This window comes from Gallus gallus, chromosome Z (genome assembly GCF_016699485.2).
Source record: "Gallus gallus isolate bGalGal1 chromosome Z, bGalGal1.mat.broiler.GRCg7b, whole genome shotgun sequence".
In the NCBI taxonomy this organism is placed as follows: domain Eukaryota; kingdom Metazoa; phylum Chordata; class Aves; order Galliformes; family Phasianidae; genus Gallus; species Gallus gallus.
Window position 1 is genome coordinate 55,424,010 of NC_052572.1, and position 17,873 is coordinate 55,441,882.

At 45.5% G+C, this 17,873-nt stretch overlaps 1 protein-coding gene across 2 annotated transcripts in view; it reads right to left on the reverse strand.

The window, feature by feature from the left end:
* ABCA1 (ATP-binding cassette, sub-family A (ABC1), member 1) overlaps positions 1-17,873 on the reverse strand; it is a 94,415-nt gene that overhangs the window by 13,080 nt on the left and 63,462 nt on the right. For both annotated transcript variants that reach the window (NM_204145.3, XM_046905175.1), the window contains exons 12-34: positions 17,369-17,557; positions 16,294-16,499; positions 16,035-16,211; positions 15,339-15,561; positions 14,890-15,111; positions 14,077-14,281; positions 13,414-13,527; positions 10,978-11,149; positions 10,307-10,438; positions 9,671-9,810; positions 8,181-8,318; positions 7,414-7,634; positions 6,872-6,944; positions 6,181-6,383; positions 5,414-5,462; positions 4,418-4,531; positions 3,957-4,105; positions 3,440-3,564; positions 2,928-3,026; positions 1,655-1,841; positions 1,424-1,518; positions 951-983; positions 274-379 (exon numbers count right to left, since the gene is read on the reverse strand). In NM_204145.3, coding sequence (NP_989476.1) covers positions 274-379; positions 951-983; positions 1,424-1,518; positions 1,655-1,841; positions 2,928-3,026; positions 3,440-3,564; positions 3,957-4,105; positions 4,418-4,531; positions 5,414-5,462; positions 6,181-6,383; positions 6,872-6,944; positions 7,414-7,634; positions 8,181-8,318; positions 9,671-9,810; positions 10,307-10,438; positions 10,978-11,149; positions 13,414-13,527; positions 14,077-14,281; positions 14,890-15,111; positions 15,339-15,561; positions 16,035-16,211; positions 16,294-16,499; positions 17,369-17,557 — 3,372 coding nt within the window. The remainder of the gene's footprint in view (positions 1-273; positions 380-950; positions 984-1,423; positions 1,519-1,654; positions 1,842-2,927; positions 3,027-3,439; positions 3,565-3,956; positions 4,106-4,417; positions 4,532-5,413; positions 5,463-6,180; positions 6,384-6,871; positions 6,945-7,413; positions 7,635-8,180; positions 8,319-9,670; positions 9,811-10,306; positions 10,439-10,977; positions 11,150-13,413; positions 13,528-14,076; positions 14,282-14,889; positions 15,112-15,338; positions 15,562-16,034; positions 16,212-16,293; positions 16,500-17,368; positions 17,558-17,873) is intronic.

Genomic DNA, 17,873 nt, shown 5'->3' on the forward strand with positions numbered 1-17,873 from the left:
GTGGCTGTTACTTCTATTGGCTTGCAGCTGGTGTCAGGGAGAACCTGTTTTTTAAAAAGAAAGGTTGTGCAAGTGTCAGATAAGGGTGGTCCTGAGCCTTCTGCTGCCCTCAAACACCCAGCCCAGAAAACCTCAGCTCAGAGTTAATGGCGAGAAGCCACTGGAAAGCTAACTAACATACCCTCTCTCCTCCTCTTATGGTTTCCAAGTCATCTCTCAAATAACAGAATTCTGTCATGAGTGCAATCTGGATTTATGGAAACAGCTACTCACCTGTGCTAGCTCCAAGATCTTCTTCACCTGTTTAATGGCATCAGTGACTTCATTGCTTGGAGGAAGCACATGGGAACTTCTGGCTCCCAAGGAAAAGCCTCCATACCTAGGAGTACAGATAGAGAGTGAAGCACAGACCAAACTACACATTCAGCTCCAGAAAAGACCACTTTTCCCTCTCTAGTTGTCTTCTATTTTTGCACCATAACCAAGGCAAATGTCTCCACTCTTACAAAAAGCGTGAAATATGATCTTTCCACACTGCTGTTTAGCCCTGATGTCTCCTGCTCCTTATTTCTGAGGTTAAATACTCAGCTTATGACTACAACGCTCTGTCTGCAATAACATAAACAGTCTTTATTGAACTCAGCTGTCCTGCTTCCTGTGCAGGCAAAGCAGGGCATCTTCCTGCTTCCCTTGGCTGGAAAAACTGCACCTCCTGTGGGAGAATATTGCTATTGCAAATCTTTTCAAGCTGGTACTGCTCTCCACATAAGGCAGCAGGCTTTTCAGCAATGTAACCCAGGATTGCTCCAGTTTATTCTTAACAGTGCCCCCTGGACACTGAACAGTTGAGAGCCACATATAATAAGCTATGAAGCAGAATGAATCTGTCCTGAGCACACTGCTCAAGGGTTAGTGGACATATACAAGTTAAAGAAAAGGCAGCAACTCACCTGAACTCATTCACCCAGATTTTATTCTTTAAGCTGTCAAGAGAGAAAAAAAAAGCAGATGTGTTATGTACGGAAAAAGAGACAACTTGCTACTAGTGCTTCAGGCACAGTCAGGGAAAAGAGTGCAGAACTCCCTCACATCTGGCATATACCTTTAAAGTCCCTTCCCACCCAAACCGTTCTCTCTCTCTATGTCCCACCACTTGTCTCTGGTTTACACCCAGACTTATCCATCACTCTGCCTGCAAGGCTCAGGACATGCCCACCTCTGTTCTCCAGAGCTGTCATGTCATCACTAGAAAGCAGGAATACTTGAACTACGTATGGATCAGGACAGTTTGAGCTAAGTAGGTCTGGCCCACTGCTGAAAAGTATGCGCTGCCTAGGCCTATCTGTCTGAGTTATGCAGCATGCTATTGACAGAAGGCTGTATTTGGTGCAGATGTAAGAGACAGGGTGTGTTTATCAATTACCTTTTCCCAATGATCTGCGCGTAGGTCTTCACTAGATAGTCTGATATATTGCGACCCGTCAGATTCTGGAGGATGTCAGCAGTGTCTTGTTCTCGCTGGCGTCACCGGGGAAATAGAGACGAATGTCCATTAGAAAACGCAGCCACCAAATCAGACAGACTGTGCTCAGTGCTGCACACAGTAACCAGACCCAGCCATTCTGCTCTCCAGGACCATCAAGATTCATCCTACCTGTGGGGGTGGCAGCCCGCCTGCACCAGGGGGACACACAGGCAGCATCTTCTTGATCTTCTCATTGCTGCACTCACAAGATGGAGAAGGGTTCTCCATGCTCCAGTTGCCTCTCAAGATTTCCAGGACTGAGTCTGGGACTGAAGCAGTGGTCCATTCCTTCTGTCCCACGGTGCAAGGAGTGTCTCTGTGTTAGGACAGAAGCAAGGCAAATGCACTTTTAAAAACAACAATGGTGGCTTTTGCTTAACAGTAATTTAAGTAACAGATGCCACTGTACTCAGGACAAGAAGCAGGCTGAAGGACAAAGGGAGCTTGACATCACTGAAACAAACAGCTCAGAACAAAAGACCAGGTTCTAACAGATCCTAGTGTTAAAGTGATTGAGTCTGCCCAACAATGAGTTGTGCTAGATACTCTCCTCATTAATCTCACAGCTTTAAACAGAGTGCTTTACTTCAGTCACTCCCAGCACACTTTGCATTCAGAGCTGAGAGAAGATCACAGCAGACAGCTGCTTTTGGGATGGCCTCTCTGCCCCAAGGGCATCAAAACATAGCTCTCCCTCAAGGCAGCCTCAGAGGGCAGATGATCTGCAGCCTCCTTCTAGAACCCACAACCAAGTAACTCTGCTCCTGCATCTGCTTTGAAAATGACAAATTACTTCTCCACAACTGGTCAATGTTTAGGGCATGGGGTTCCAACCACCTTCCCCACTGTCCTATGATGATGAGCTGTGGTTCTTCCAGCCTAAGCACAGACTATCCCAGGCTGTATATTCTATCTGCACAAGCAACCCAGATCTTCAGTTATTTGCCCAAGGACATGCAGCAAGACAGTGTCAGAGCTTGGAAATACTGCCAATGCTGCTGGCTCTCCATACCGTCTGCTGGCATTTGTGGGGGTGTTAACCAGGGTTTCTAGTGCAGTCAGAAATAGGACTGTGTGAATAGTTAGTCAAAAGCATACAGCAACACTATTATGTCATAGTCTTAATTCAGAACCAAACAGCGATTTGAGGGAGAGACTATCATCTTCGTTCCATCTCTGTCAGTAAGGACTTGCACTCAGATCTCACTCTCTTGCCATGCTAAGTGCCAGCAACTTTCCTGAAGGTCCCAAACAGAAAAAAAAGGGGAATGCAAATATAGGCTTTTTGGTTTAAATTCTGCCCTGGCTATGCTTAAGTATCAAACCCTGAAGCTGGCTTAATCTACTGAATGACCAGAAGCCAAGGCTGGGCTTCCCCTTTGCAGCACCGAGTTATACTTACGGGATGGAGTGTCCCTGCATACAGCGTGTTCCAAAGCCAGGTTTATTGAGAAGGGCATCCAAAAGCTTCTGAGTGCCTGCATCTTCTGGAGCATCATTACTATGGGTATAGCAGAGGAATATCACCAGGTCAGTGGGATTACAGGCATACAGCAAAAAATAGCAGAGCAAAGCTGAGAACACAGTAAAAAAGCTCAGGAAAAGAACATGGGTAGAAATTGAAGTATGAAGAACCCTTGGTTTATGAGCACCCGTCTTTGTTTTTTGTGTGTGCACAGTATCACTAGACTCACAGCACCATACAGAAATAGAAATGGCCTTGCTAGTAGTTAGGGCAGGCATTTAAAGGTTTAAGAAGAAAATATTATCATGTCTTTAAAATGTACTTCTGCACTAACCACAGAAAGCAAGTTTAAACAATCAGATAAGGAATTCAGTACTCAGTAACTCAATTCAGCAGAGGAGAAAAGAATTTTAGGATTTAGCATCATTTCTGAGCCACAAGGAACATACCTAATAAATGTATACTGCTCATCGTACATCCAGGGCTGTAATTCCAGGCTGGGATACTTCCCAAAGGGAGGAACAATCAGACTGAACATGAGAGCAATACACACAAAGACAGCTGGCAGCACAATCTGAAATTACAAGGAGAGAGCGAGCCTTTTTTTATTAAGGTGAACATTCCAGAGGCATCATCAGCTTCAAGCGAGTCAATGGCTCAAGACTTTTCCAGCTTCCAAATAAAGCCTTTGTTACAGGTCTAGAGGGAATGCCCTCAAGTTGAGCCAAGGGAGGTTCAGGTTGGATGTCAAGGAATGTTTAATCTCTGAAAGAGCAGTCAGGCACTGGAATGAGCTGCCCAGATTGGTGGCCAAGTCACCATCCTTGAAGGTGTTTCAGAAAAATTTAGATGTTGCAGTGAGGGACACGGCTTAGTGAGAAATACTGACGAGTATATATGAACACAAAGCATGTGGTCCAGAGATGTCTCTTCTGAGGGAACCTTGCACATGTTGGATGATCTTACCTGAGCAAAGAAGCCCTTCCGGCTTCTCTTGGCAATAAGCAGTCTCTTCCACAACAGAGCCATGAACTGTTGCTGGGAGAGCTTCCAGCCCTTCATCTGGTAGGAGCCTTTCCCATCCATGCCACTGAGAAGATCAGTCTCTCTGGATTCTGTTAGCAAGAAACAAGAAAGAACTCTTAATCGCAAGCCCACAAAGATATTCCCTCAGCACTTCTGTGCTGAATTAACAAGGTGAAGGCTGGACCAACTACACTCACTTATCAAAAAAGAGAGCAACAAGCGGATAAAGCAACAGAAATTCACAGAACAGCATTTGCAACTTTATCTCTCTGAGACTTAAAAAGAGGATGGAGCAAGGCACTGCTGGGCAAATAAACCACTATTCCTTTGGCACTCTCAGCCTTGTAATTTGCACTATGTAGTGTTCACAAGAAGAAAATAGGCTTGAGAACCAGCAATACCTGGATCAATGTCTGAATCATTAGGGTCAAATGCATCATCTTCTGTAAATGGACGAAGGCAGCTCTGTCTGTCTCCAAATGCACGCCTGTTCCTTCTGGCAGGCAATGTCCCATCTGAAAATAAAGCAGTTATGGTTAGCTGAACTGCTTCCATTTATCTCCAATTAGTACCACAAAAAGCAAAGCAGTATCATTTTCATTGTACGTGACCTTCCATCTGCGGTCTGAGAAGCTGAGTTGGAGTGATTCCAGTCCAGGAAAAGCTAAAACCATGACTGCTACTCTGCGAGGTCACATGGTTTATGCATCAATTTTCACATTCTGTCCTAGAAGCTTCTTCCAGTGCTCTGGGCATTTATTTATTTACTTTTATTTAGCCACAGAAACTTGAGGCTGCTCTCACTCAAGGAAAATACTCACTTAATATGCAAGTGACACCAATTACAGTTTACCAGCATTAGTTTTTCAGGAAATGCTGCAAGAGCACTGAGCTACTCTCAGAAAAAGAGAAAGTCAGACAGTGCTGTGATTTGGCCCAGTCAATAGTTTTTCTTGCTATTCAGAGTAGACAGTGTCACTCAAGTTCACAATACACTCAAACAGTAGAAACTCTCCATGTGAGTAGGCAGAAATCAACAGTACACAAACACACTTAAAACATACTAAGAACAGCTGTTTTAGGCCATGAAAAATCTCACTGCAGAAGAGTTCCAGTTCAGCCACAAATAGGGACTGTCACACCGAAGCACGTGTCACTGTATAGCTGGACACACCTCCATATTTACATTCACTACTCACCTATCCAAATGTAGTTACCGAGGGCAGGAACACTCCTCATTTGATATACCCACTAGATTCTTTCCTGCCCAGGAAGCTAAGGCCTGCACTGAGACTTTACTCCTGAAATTTCTACACTTTGTCAGCCATGTGCTTAAACAAATGATGGTATCTCTCCCTTAAGTTTCCTCTGACACCACAGCAAACAACAACACTCACCTGAGGTTTCTGCATCCACACCGCTATCATCAGCCACTTTGAGGAAGATCTGAAAGACCATGGTAAGTGTCAGTTAAAATTAGAAGGGAAGCAATACTGTGATGACTCCTTCAGGAAATGCCATGAGAGAACCCAAGATTGATGTGTGCAGCATGAGAACAGATACAGGGTTTATTCCCTGGGTTACGGGAGCATAAACTTCCTCTCTGGCTTCCAGAAGCATAGCCTGAAAGCACGTAACAGCTGTTCCTCCTTTCCAAAATCAGTTCTCAGTATATCTTAAATGCAAGCTATTTCCTATGTCTGAAGGAGACTTTGGTACTAAATTTGTCAGTTAGAACAGTCGCAAGTAACAGCCCCTACACAGTCCTCTGACAAGGGCCTATGGCTATTGGGTTTCTCTAAAGAACAATCTCCAGTATCAAAAATGCATGCTTTCAGTTAAGCGCAGTACAAAGCATCCCTAAAAATGCCTCAAAGGTGTTTACAGAGTCACTATAAGCCAATCTGGGGCTAACCCTCATGTGATATCTCAGCAATGTGCAATTGAGTACAAAGGATCTATGCTTGCCTCTATTTCATTTTCGTTTTTAATGCACACTCCTTAATGGTGCAGAGGAGAATCCGTCCTGGAGAGGAGCACAGAGCTGCCTGCTCCACGACAAATGGGCAAATATTTACAGGAAGAAAAGACAGCCTTTTTCTTACTTCTGCCATGATTCATTTTCCCTAGTTCAAGTGGAAAACAGAAGCTTTAGCCCACTCACCTCCTCCAAGGTGGTCTCAGAAATGCCATAGCTGGAAATGCCAAGATCAGAAAGGCGATCATCAATTTCATGGAACAGCTCGACGAAAGCTCCCTCTTTAGCAGCTTTGTATGGCAAGACATAGGTTAACTCATGACCAATGTCCTCAACCAGTCTTGCCTCAGGGACGTGTTTTGTAATGAGATTCGAAATTGCAGAGACATCTAGAAGAACCAAAGGAAAAGGTGATGCTCATCTTTCTATTCTGTTCATCATGTGGAAAACAGAGCTCAGTCTGAAAAACCCTGTCAGAAGGAAACGAGGTAAAATGGAACAGCTATGGAAAGCAGCTCATTTCTATGGAAAATATGGGTTCTTTTTACATTCAGCAAAGGCTTGGACCCAAGCGTGACTATTGCTTTTATTTGAAGAATTTGAGATATCTTTTACATGCTACCGGCAGCCCTGCAAGTCATACTGGTAGCAGGTGTAGTAACTATACCATCTTCAATAGTCAAAGTGAACTCAGAGTGGTTCGCTAGACAAAAATGTTACAATGTTTATGGATTTAAAATTACTATGTCTGTGATCTTGATAACTAAGCCTCCGTGTTGCTACAATAATTGGACAAAATTAAGGCTATTGTTAAAGGTCAAAAAGGGAGCAATGTTAGCACAGGGACTGAACGTCATACTCTTTTTCCAAGGCTCACCTATTGTCAGGGTGTCACTTTCATGGTCACTGCCAAGGCCAGCATCAGAGCTGCTCTGGGAGACACTGTCATCCTAGTAACAAAAGAGGAGATAATCAGTAAAAAAGGTTAAGTTTAGCTAGAAAATAGGTGTGTCAGGATGCTGCAATCTTTCTAACTCCAAGCAAATGCTGCAGCATGCCGGATACTCTACAGAAGAGTCTGAAAGTAAAGGTGATGTATCATTACAAAGGACTAAAATACAAGCAAGAAGTCACAGCTCTAGGCATAAGTGTTAGAGAAGTGAGCACTTCATCTATCCTGTCTCTCTCCAAACAGCGTTGGAAACAATGGCTTTGAAAGAAACCATAATGGAGGCATACATTCCATGCAACAGTTAAGTAGATGTGGTCTGCCACAGTACCTATGAAAGCAGGTAAGATGTCTTTTAAAGAATAAGAGATTTCGATACATTCTGTTACGTAAAATCTTAACTGCTGCTTCCTGTAAGTCTAAAATTTCACAAATGAAAGATCAATATAACCAGGAAGAGTTAGCTGTACCTTCTTCAGATAGGACACCGTGCTGCTACTGTTTCGACAGGAGCTCAGAGAGGAATCCACATCTTTCTTGACAAGGGTCAAGTAATAGCCTGTTCCCAGCTGGTTCTTCAGGAAAAGAGAAGAACCAACACAGCAGAGCTTGCCATGAGAAATGATGGCAATTCGATCCCCCAGAATGTCTGCCTCATCCATGTGGTGTGTGGAAAGAATGATAGTGCGGCCTGGAAGAAAGCAAAGGAAGACACTGCTGTAAGTTATCTACATTCGTGTTTCCAAGCCAAGAAAAGCCATTACCATCTGGGTTTTGTCACGAAGTTGAATGGGAGGCTTGTTTCCCAAGTTGTTGCATGTTTGAATAAGGTTAGTTATATGGAAAAGGGTCGCAACTGTTGTCACTGGTATATTTTCCCCACCCTTTGCACATCATTGCCACACTCAGCTGAAGTAGGTTAACTCCATATCAGCAATCATGGCTACAATAAAACAGGACAATGCTGCACATACAGCATGAATTTCTGTCTTTAAATATCCTGACAATCCAGTGAAGATCTTTGTTCAGTGAGATCTGACATGAACTGGATGAAAAATGAGGACAGGTGAGAGCAGAATGTGCTTATCCCTCAAGCTCTTTGTTCCTTCCTCAGTGCAGGCAACAATGGATTTGCAAAGACATACTGCTATTTTGGGAACAGCTGTGAATCAGAGATTGATTTTCTTTTGCTTTTCACAACATGGTTTCATTAGGAGCTCAAAAAAAGACCACATACCTTGTCTGTACTTCAGAAGCAGTTCCCATATCCCTCTCCGAGAATAAGGATCCACTCCAGCTGTGGGCTCATCCAGAATGACAACTTTGGAGCCACCAACAAAGGCTAAGGCAACTGAGAGCTTCCTCTGCATGCCACCTGAAAGGCACAACAAGAAAGAGGGGGTCAGGCTGATGCAAAGAACAGAACAGAAATGAGAGCAACAAAGTGGAAATTGAGCTCTCCAAGAAAAAGCAAAATTGAGCACTGAGAAAACTGAGTGCTGATACTGTTTTATGCCTTCCGGGTCTCATCACCTTCAGGACAAAGAATAATTCATCAGGATAGTTTTCCCCAGCAGAGCACAATTCCTCCATACCACAACCCCTCTATAATAATGAATCATATGTATCTTAACATCAGCAGTACCATATTTCTTGCTCAGATGCCTAACCATATCTTGAGGACCTGGAGCAGGTCTCTAAAAGCTTGAGCCAAAGGAACAGGTGCCCAAGAGACTCCCCTCCAGTGGGAGTGTGTTAGAGGCAGCAGTGACATAATACTTCATATTATACTCTTCAGTGTGAAGCCAACCTGTGACAATCTGCTCTCCCTTACTAAAGCCAAATGTGTTGATAGAGTCAGAGACAAAACAGTCCTAGTCCTCAGATACCTGGCACAGGCTGATACAGGAATCCTGGTATTCCTGAACAAAGGGGAAGGATACCAACTGAAAAAAAAGCCAACGTAAGAAGTGCACAGTGTTCACAGTGTTTGGATGGAAGTTTTTGTAATGGCAGGTAGCCAACAGAATGAGGGGAAATTGCTTTAAACAGGAAGAGGGTAGATTTAGACTAGATATTAGGAAGAGATTCTTTACTGTGAGGGTGGTGGGACACTGGAACAGGCTGCCCAGAGAGGCTGTGAATGCCCCCACCCCGGAAGCATTCAAGGCCAGGCTGGATGGGGCTCCGAGCAACCTGGTCTACTGGGAGGCGTCCCTGCCTACAGCAGGGGGGTTGGAACTAGGTGATCTTAAAGGTCCCTTCCAAACCAAACCATTCTAAGATTCTACGAAATAGGGGTCAAATTACTTGAAGGTTAGGGTCTGAGCCACCTTCACCTAAACCTGTAAAACCCAAATATTCTAGTTAGTATTTGGAGAACATATATCACAGCTAGCTGTATTACAGGTATACAGATTCCATGGCCGTGAGGTGATGCCCCCTGTCAAGACAGAAACAAGTACAGAATACTGAGAAAAAAGTGACTGTTTTTTTACATTATTAGATAGCATAAATACTGTAAGATTGTTAAGTTTACTAGCATATATGATGATTAGGCACTTAATAAATAACTAATTTTTTCAACTGCCTAGATGCGCGGTAGCCTGTGTATCTGATTGGAGGATCCAATCGAGATCTGTGATGCAGCCTCAGTCAGGCCCTCCCTGATAGAGCCTTTCTGAAGCTGAGGGAGCTGCTGACAAATGTAAAAGCTGATGAACCTACCAGAGAGTTTGCTTGTCCTGGCTTTCAGTTTGTGAGGCAAACCAACGTCCATTGCCATCTGCTCCATTTCCTCTTTTACCTTCTTTTCCGGCAACCCTTTGAGCCGAGCATAGAACCAGATGTGCTCTTCCACAGTCAGCCTAGGGAACAAGAGCAAATTCAGGTCACAGATGTGAGCTGGAATTCAGCCTTGCATTAGCACTACACAAAGCATATTTGTTTGCTTAGGTAAACATCTTTTAAGCCTGAGTTCGTAGAAAGCAGCTACAGATTGGTTGCGCTCAGTTTGGGCTTGATTTCAGAATGCTGCTATTCAGCACTAGTGCAAATAATACTCCTTTTAAAGGGCTCAACACAATAACCATAACATCCCAATTCAGCAGGCAATGTTAAACCATTTAACCAAGTCAAGTTTAGTGCAGAGAAATGAGACTGCACACTCATGTCAATAATTCATAGGCACATATGAACCCACTAACAATCAGAACACTCTTACACCGGTCTCACACCACCCTGCTGTCTGTCACCATTCATACAGCTAAAGACACAGCTGTCTTAGCTCAAATAACACTAGTGTTTCCTAAGGAACCCAAACTTTCAACAGCACTAGCCCTACATCTCATGGATGCTACTCACAAATCAAACAGCACGTTGTGTTGTGGACAGACACCCAAGTTTTGCCTGATGGTGCTGAGCTCTGAGCGGATATCTTTACCCAGGATGAAGGCAGTACCAGAAGTAGGAGGGAATAAGCCAGTCAAGATGGACCTGAAGAACAAAGACAACAGATTCCAGCACTAAGAAGTGGATGCTGTACGTGATACAATGGATGAGTGAAGAGTGAGTGAAAGCCTTTGGGAGCTCCCACATCATGGAAGTCATCTGAGAGATACGTATTACTAATGGATGAAAAATTGGCTCCAGTGGTTTTAACGCAGTGATCAAAGCACGCCCACGTGGTGGTGCTTGAAGGAAGTATCTTTTTCTCTAAAAGCTTCCCATCCTTTCAAGCTCAATTCATTTCCTTTCACTGATAAGTCAGAATCACAAATGAGATTACTAAAAAATGCTGCCAGCATATGCATTCAGGCACAGCCTCAACCTGAACGACCTCCAGTTTTAGTACTCTGTATCTGTGCATCTTCTAAACAGTTGCACAACTGGAGTAAGTCAGCAAAGCTCCTCTGAAATCAGTGAAGCATCATCAGTGGAGCTCCACTGCACTTGTACAGCAGTTGCGTTGTACTGACAGGAACAGTAATATTTAGAGACAGTTCCACCATATTAAAGTATAACATTAATCTTACATGGTAGTGGTTTTCCCTGCTCCGTTATGTCCCAGAAATGATGTGATCTGCCCTTCATAGAAATTCAGTGTGAGACCATCCACAGCAACTTTCTTGCCATCACGATAAACCTTCACCAGGTTCTGGATGGAGACACCAAGACTCAGATGCATAGGCTCTTCCTCCTTGCAGACTGAAAGGAAAACAGAGCAAAATAGAAGGGATGTGAAAAACAACAAGAAGGGGTTCTACAGGTACATACAGGCAGGAGGAGACAGGCAAAGGAGAGTGTTCCCCCTGTGATGAAAGGTAATGGGCAGCTGGCTTCCTCAGGCATAGAAAAAGCTGAGGTACTCAATGAGTGCTTTGCCTCAGTCTTCACGGCTGGTCAGGCTTCCCATCTCTGCCAGGACCATGAGCCTCTAGGTGAGGGTGTGGGGAGTGGTTTCTGTCCCACTGTAAGGGTGGAACAAGTCCAAGTCCTCCTCATGAAACTGAACGTATATAAGTCCATGGGGCTGGATGATATCCATCCTAGGGTTCTGAGAGAGATGGCTGATGTGGTTGCCAAGCCACTCTCCATCATATTTGAAAAATCATGGCTGGCTGGTGAAGTCCCTGGTGACTGGAAAAAGGGAAACATTACTCCCACTTTTAAGAAAGGGAGAAAGGAAGACCCGGAGAACTACAGGCCAGTGAGCCTCACCTCTTTGCCTGGGAAGATCATGGAGCAGATCCTTTGTTAAGGCACATATGAGACAAAGAGGTGATTTGAGACAGCCAGCATGGCTTCACCAAGGGCAGATCGTGCCTGACCAATCTGGTGGCCTTCTATGATGGAGTGACAGCTTTGGTGGATGGGAGAAGGGCAGTGGATATTACCTTCCTGGACTTCTGCAAGGCCTTTGACATGGTTCCTCACCACATCCTTCTCTCTAAATTGGAGAGGTATGGATGTGAAGGATGGACTGTTCAGTGGATTAGGAATTAGCTGGCTGTTTGCAGCCAAAGGGTAGTGATTAATGGTTCTGAGTCAGGGTGGAGGCCTGCGGTGTCCCTCAGGGGTCTGTCTTGGGACCGGTGCTCTTCAACATCTTCATCAGTGACAGAGATGATGGAATCGAGTGCACCCCCAGCAGGTCTGCGGATGACACCAAGCTGAGTGGTGCAGTCAATACGTTGGAAGGAAGGGAAGCCATCCAGAGGGACCTGGATAGGCTGGAGAAGTGGGCCCATGAGAACCTAATGAAATTCAACAAGGCAAGCGCAGGGTGCTGCACTTGGGTCAGGGCAATCCCAGGTATTTATACAAACTGAGGGGAGATCTTCTTGAGAGCAGCCCTGAGGAGAAGGACCTGGGGGTCCTAGTGGATGAGAAACTGGACATGAGCCAGCAGTGTGCGCCTGCAGCCTGGAAGGCCAACTGTGTTCTGGGCTGCATTAACAAAGGGGTGGACAGCAGGGAGAGGGAGGTGATTGTCCCCCTCGACTCAGCTCTTGTGAGGCCCCATCTGGAGTACTGCGTCCAGGCCTGGGGCCCCCAGTACAGGAAGGACGTGGAGCGCGTGGAGTGAGTCCAGAGGAGGGCCACAAAGATGATCAGAGGGCTGGAGCACCTCTCCTATGAGGAAAGGTTGAAGGAACTGGGATTATTTAGCTTGGAAAAGAGAAGGCTCCAGGGAGACCTCATTGCAGCCTTCCAGTACTTGAAGGGAGTGTATGCAACCAAGAGGGAGAACGGCTCTTTATGATGGTAGACAGTAGCAGGGCAAGGGGGAATGGTCTTAAACTGAGACAAGGGAGGATTAAGTTAGATATTAGGAGGAATTTTTTCACGCAGAGGGTGGTGATGCTCTGGAACAGGTTGCCCAAGGAGGTTGTAGATGCCCCATCCCTGGAGGCATTCAAGGCCAGGCTGGATGTGGCTCTGGGCAGCCTGGTCTGGTGGTTGGCGACCCTGCACATAGCAGGGGGGTTGAAACTCGATGATCATTGTGGTCCTTTTCAACCCAGGCCACTCTACGATTTTATGATTCTATGATATGATGGGTTTTAAAAACATCATTTAACTGTGTGGGAGTTCTAAGAAACATCATATTCCCTTAAGCATGTGGAGATCCACGAAGGAATGAGATATGTGAGTAACTGACCGTATTTCTTACTCAGTGACAGAAATCTTCCACATAATTGCCTTTTAGTTCTTTTCACTCTACTGACTGCACCAGGAGCACAGGAATCTCCAGTGTCACTACAGTCAGCAGAAACTAGAGGAATTCACAGCTCTGAGGCTGCAGTACCTGTTTGTCTTGGGTTTCTCTAAACACCTGATCCCAAACTGAGAACAAATGGATAATCAATTTTCATATTAGCCAGGCTAGTACTTCTGCCCTTGAATTCTCCTTCCAAAGCAGAAGACCTCAACACTTCACTGGAGCTTTCTTCAAGTTCAGTGCTTACCTTCTGAGGGCCCCTTCTGGTCAGGATGAAGATGCTGCCTGTCCTGAGATTCTTCACCAAACCAATAGGATTTTGTGAAAGGAAAGTACCAGGGTCTGGGAATCCCATACTGGCCTAAAGAGAAAAAAGCATTACATGAGCTCAGCTGCAGCTGATCATTTTTTCATCTTAGCTTTCACAGCAAGAAGGGAAGTATTCCATCCTCCACAAGCCTCTAGGTTAGGCAGGGCTAAGGTGATCTTTACTGCCAGTCTTTAGAATAAAAGTAACCTCTTTTCCAGAATTTTCATTTTAGGGTTAGAGGTTCTATGCTAGAATTAGCATGTGTGGTGCTAATATCATCACTGCTCGCCTACCACCCCCACCCCCCAGCACTGTCTGTAGTATTACTGTAGTATTAGCAGTTTATAGAAAAGAAAAGCTGAAATGCACCGAACTTCCTGGGGCTAGTTTAGCCATCACCACAATAGGGCACAACCTCTGTGCTGGGAAATGGGAAAAAGTCACTGCTAGAAGCTGCGACAGTTCTGTGCTAGTGGTATAGGATTCTTCTCCATGACCTTTCTGTAGCTCTGCTTAAAAATGCATTTGTTTTGCATCTTGTCAAAGGAGTAGGACATGAAAGTATGAAGTTATGACCCTTCCCACTGAAGCAAATCTCACCTGGGAAGACAGACTCAATGTACCAGGTCATGACCCCATAGAGGAACGTGTCAAACAACATCATTACAGCAGATGTGGTGATGCTAAAGCCATCTTCTTCTAGTGGGCTCTCAAAGAAGTTGTCCCACTGAACACCAACTCCCTGCTCTTCAAACAGTGCAAAGTACTCGCAACCAAAGCCAAAGGCTACTGGAGATAACAGGCTCTGCAAATGAGAGACATGAACACACATTTTTCACTGCTACTCGATAACTGGGCGCCTCATCTCTAGTGCAGGGCTCAAGGACGTGGTCAAGAGGCCCTAAAGGAAAAGTCAGAAGTCTAAGGACCATGACTAGATCTGTAGAGAGGGGCTGGGAAACTATTTTTGTTTCATTCAAGTAAGTAAAGCCTGAAACCTCTGGTGGACCACTCCCTAGAAATTAGTTTGTTTTCCTACTCCTTCCATTATGCTTGGACTTTCATGCAAGGGAAAACATCACTAGGCCACCCTCCCCAAGCAGATAAAGAAGCACTGTAGAGAAGAAAGTCAGATAACTCCTGCAACCTTGCATATCTGGTGCTATAGCACCACAGCATACAGAGAAACCAAGGGAGCTTAATGTAGCAGAATTACTTTCCTACTGAAGGCAACAAAATCCTCCCTGCCGGTTCTATCAGTCTCTTCACCAAGCCCAACTCTCGCAGACTCTTACAATGGAAATCACCCTCCTATTGCCCCCTACCCACTAATTATTAGTGTCCCAACTAGAGAGCGATTCAGTGCCACAGTGGTGGAGGCCCAATGCCCTGGACAGTTTCCTTAAGATTTACCGCAAAGATCTTGAGCGAGAAGCTGACATAGTCCTGCCAGGCAACACACAGCACGTAGGGTAGGTATAGAGTGAAATACACAATGCCTCCACAGGCAGCTGCCAGGTTGGCCCTGGAGAACACGGTGCTGATGAGAAAGCACTGCAGGATGGTCACAATGCCAAAGATTGAGAGGAAAACGAACACCACACTAGGGTCACTGTAAGGCAGCAGATTCCCCATCTGGAAGAGAACAATAGGTGCATCAGGTATTGAAAGGGCTCTCTGACATGGCTCTAGTACAAGGAGGCCCACAGCACTGCTTGCTAAGGGGATTCTGGACTTGCTGCAATCTGCACAACAGTTGCTGACCAGCCAGCACCCACCACCTCCTCCCCAGTGTGCCAACAGAGGCCACTGCACTCCACTGTTCTGGATTCTGCTGTCACAAACCAAACTAGTAAGCTCACCTTGAGGATCAGCACCAGCAGACCTGCACTCATGAGGAGAGGGATGAGGCTGCTAATGAACCAGCTTAGCCAAAGGATGCCATTGTCAAGGCCCATAATCCTCATTGTTTCCTTCAGCCGGGCTTCCTTCTCATACACAATGCCCTTAATTATCACAGCCACTGAGTAGATCCAGGCTAGAGTCATGAAGAGAGGCATGGAACGGCTCATGACACGCAGAAATCTGAGAACAAGAAGGAAGGGGCCAAGAGAACAAAGGGAGAAATACCAGTGTGACTGTGGGTACCACTCAAGGGCTAGCGAAGTATAGGGATTGCTAAGGCTTCACTGCACAAAGCACCCTAAATGCATGCAGATTATGACACAGCATCAGTGTCTCACCACAAAGTGAGGCTGATGGGTCTACAGCACAACACCAGCCCTGAGCAGGAGCCAGTTGTAGTTCCAGCTCCCTTGAAGAGCAGGTGTAAAGAGTTGCTTTTCCTGGGGACTACTCTCAACTGTCTCCATAAATCACGACAAATCCTAAATCCTCAGTGTGCTGAACAAGAGCTCTAATTCAGGGATTAGGGAAGATGAGATCTGCTCACACACTGATAACATGGACACAGTAAGTCATGCCTGAAGAGAGACTAAAGCCCATGCCTCCCAACCCAGAGTGCTCCTGGAAGCTTCTGAAGCAGCCTGTATACATACATGTCATCCACATAACACGGATAAGGCATCTGCTGCACATAAACTCCTGTCTTCTTTTCTGTGCCTGTTTGCACTCTGATGATGGCCTGTTCTACCACATCCTGCAAGTAGGTAAAACCTCCCCACACATAGCGCATGTCCTCAAAGGGGTCAGCACGGGGACCAGGATCCCAGTACCTGCCAAAGGAAAAAGATGTTTCAGTTAGAAATCCTCAAACCCTGTAAGAAGTTCTTCACAAGGCAGCCCGTTATGCCTCACCCATCCTTAATCTTGTTGGTCCTTTCCACATTGTCAATGTCCATGCGTATTTTGTATTTCACATGCTGAGGGAGCTCTGTGCTGTTAGGAGCTATTTCAGTGAAGACAACACCAGCCCAGAATCTCCTTTCATCCAGAAGCTCCAAGGACTTATTTATAAGACGGACTTCTGTGGCCACAGGCTCCAGTTTGTCCAAGTTGACACACTAGAGAGGGACAGATTTGGAAGTGTTTATGGGATCAGGTTAAACCAGAACATACTGTAAGTTTAGGACGGACAAAGGAGAACTCTGTAATACCAATGCCACACCCAAGAAAAGGCTGCAGTGCTGAACTACTATTCAATGGCTCACACTAGACCAGCAAGTTGCTAGACATATCATTTTATCCTGCTTACTGGTCACCCACCAGGCAAACAAGTGTCACTGACATATAACCCAAAGGTATTTTCTGGACAAGCAGTTAGGAAGTATTGTAGTGGCAGCTGTAGGATCCAACCCAAGCATCTACTTCCATAGTCTTATTTTCCTCTGTTAACAATAAGCAAGGTGTGATTCAAAGCCTCTAAAAAGTCAGTGGAGAGACTACCAAAGCCCTTGGACCAGGCTTCTAACAGGCCAAGACCTGTTTCTGTTTGCACTCATCTGCCAAGACGACTGAAGAACAAGCAGATAAGTTTCATTATAAGCTACATCTTCCTCAGCTTCAGCTGCTAGCTCCACTGTGGACCCCAGCGAAAGCCCCAAACAGAAGTATGAGCTGCTACATGGCCAAAGTGAGCAGCCACTTTCGGTTGCCCGGTAACAACAGAGTGGGAAACCACATGCCATGGCCAAAGCAAGAGCTTCAAGAACAAGGCCTAAAGTTAGGTTCCCACATCTATATTAAGATACCTGAATAAATGGTATTTTCTAACACACTGCGCACTCAGCCCCACCAAGACTGGTAATTTTCAGAACAGGGACTGGGACTGAAGAGCACTGACTTTCCCTTCCCTGGAGCCACCCTTCCCAGTGAGCAGAATCCCAGCTGCAGCTGTCCCCAGCTCCCTGCCCACACTGCAGCACAATCTTACCTCCATGAAGCGGGATATGGTCTGAATAGCTCTATCCGTCTCATTGAAGGCATCCACCCAGGTGTAGACCATTCCGTTATCTGCCTCAAACTCTTCTGGATGCTTTGACAGGAAACGGGCAACGTCTTCCACCGTCCAGTTGGAAGCCGGCAAGTGTAGGTCCCAGAGAGCCTTGCTTTTCAGCAGCGTCTGTAGTTGTTTTCGTCAAAGGGGAAATAGTTATGTTGAGAATTACTGTTGGATCTCCCATCTTGTCACAAAAATGATTACTGTATTTTGAAAAAGTACAGGAAGCGCTGACATTACACTGGAGGTGCCCCAGCAGGCAGGTCATCTAACTTTTGCTGTCTGCTAGCCAAAGGTGTCTGCTGTGTCTCCTTGCACTGCTACTCATACCCCTTTTTTTATAGTGTGAGTCTATTTCTGCATACGGAGTAGCTCAGCCTCCGGGTACCTCTTGGTCTTCCACGCCACAAACAAACAGTCAGGCACGCTTTGCAGGCTG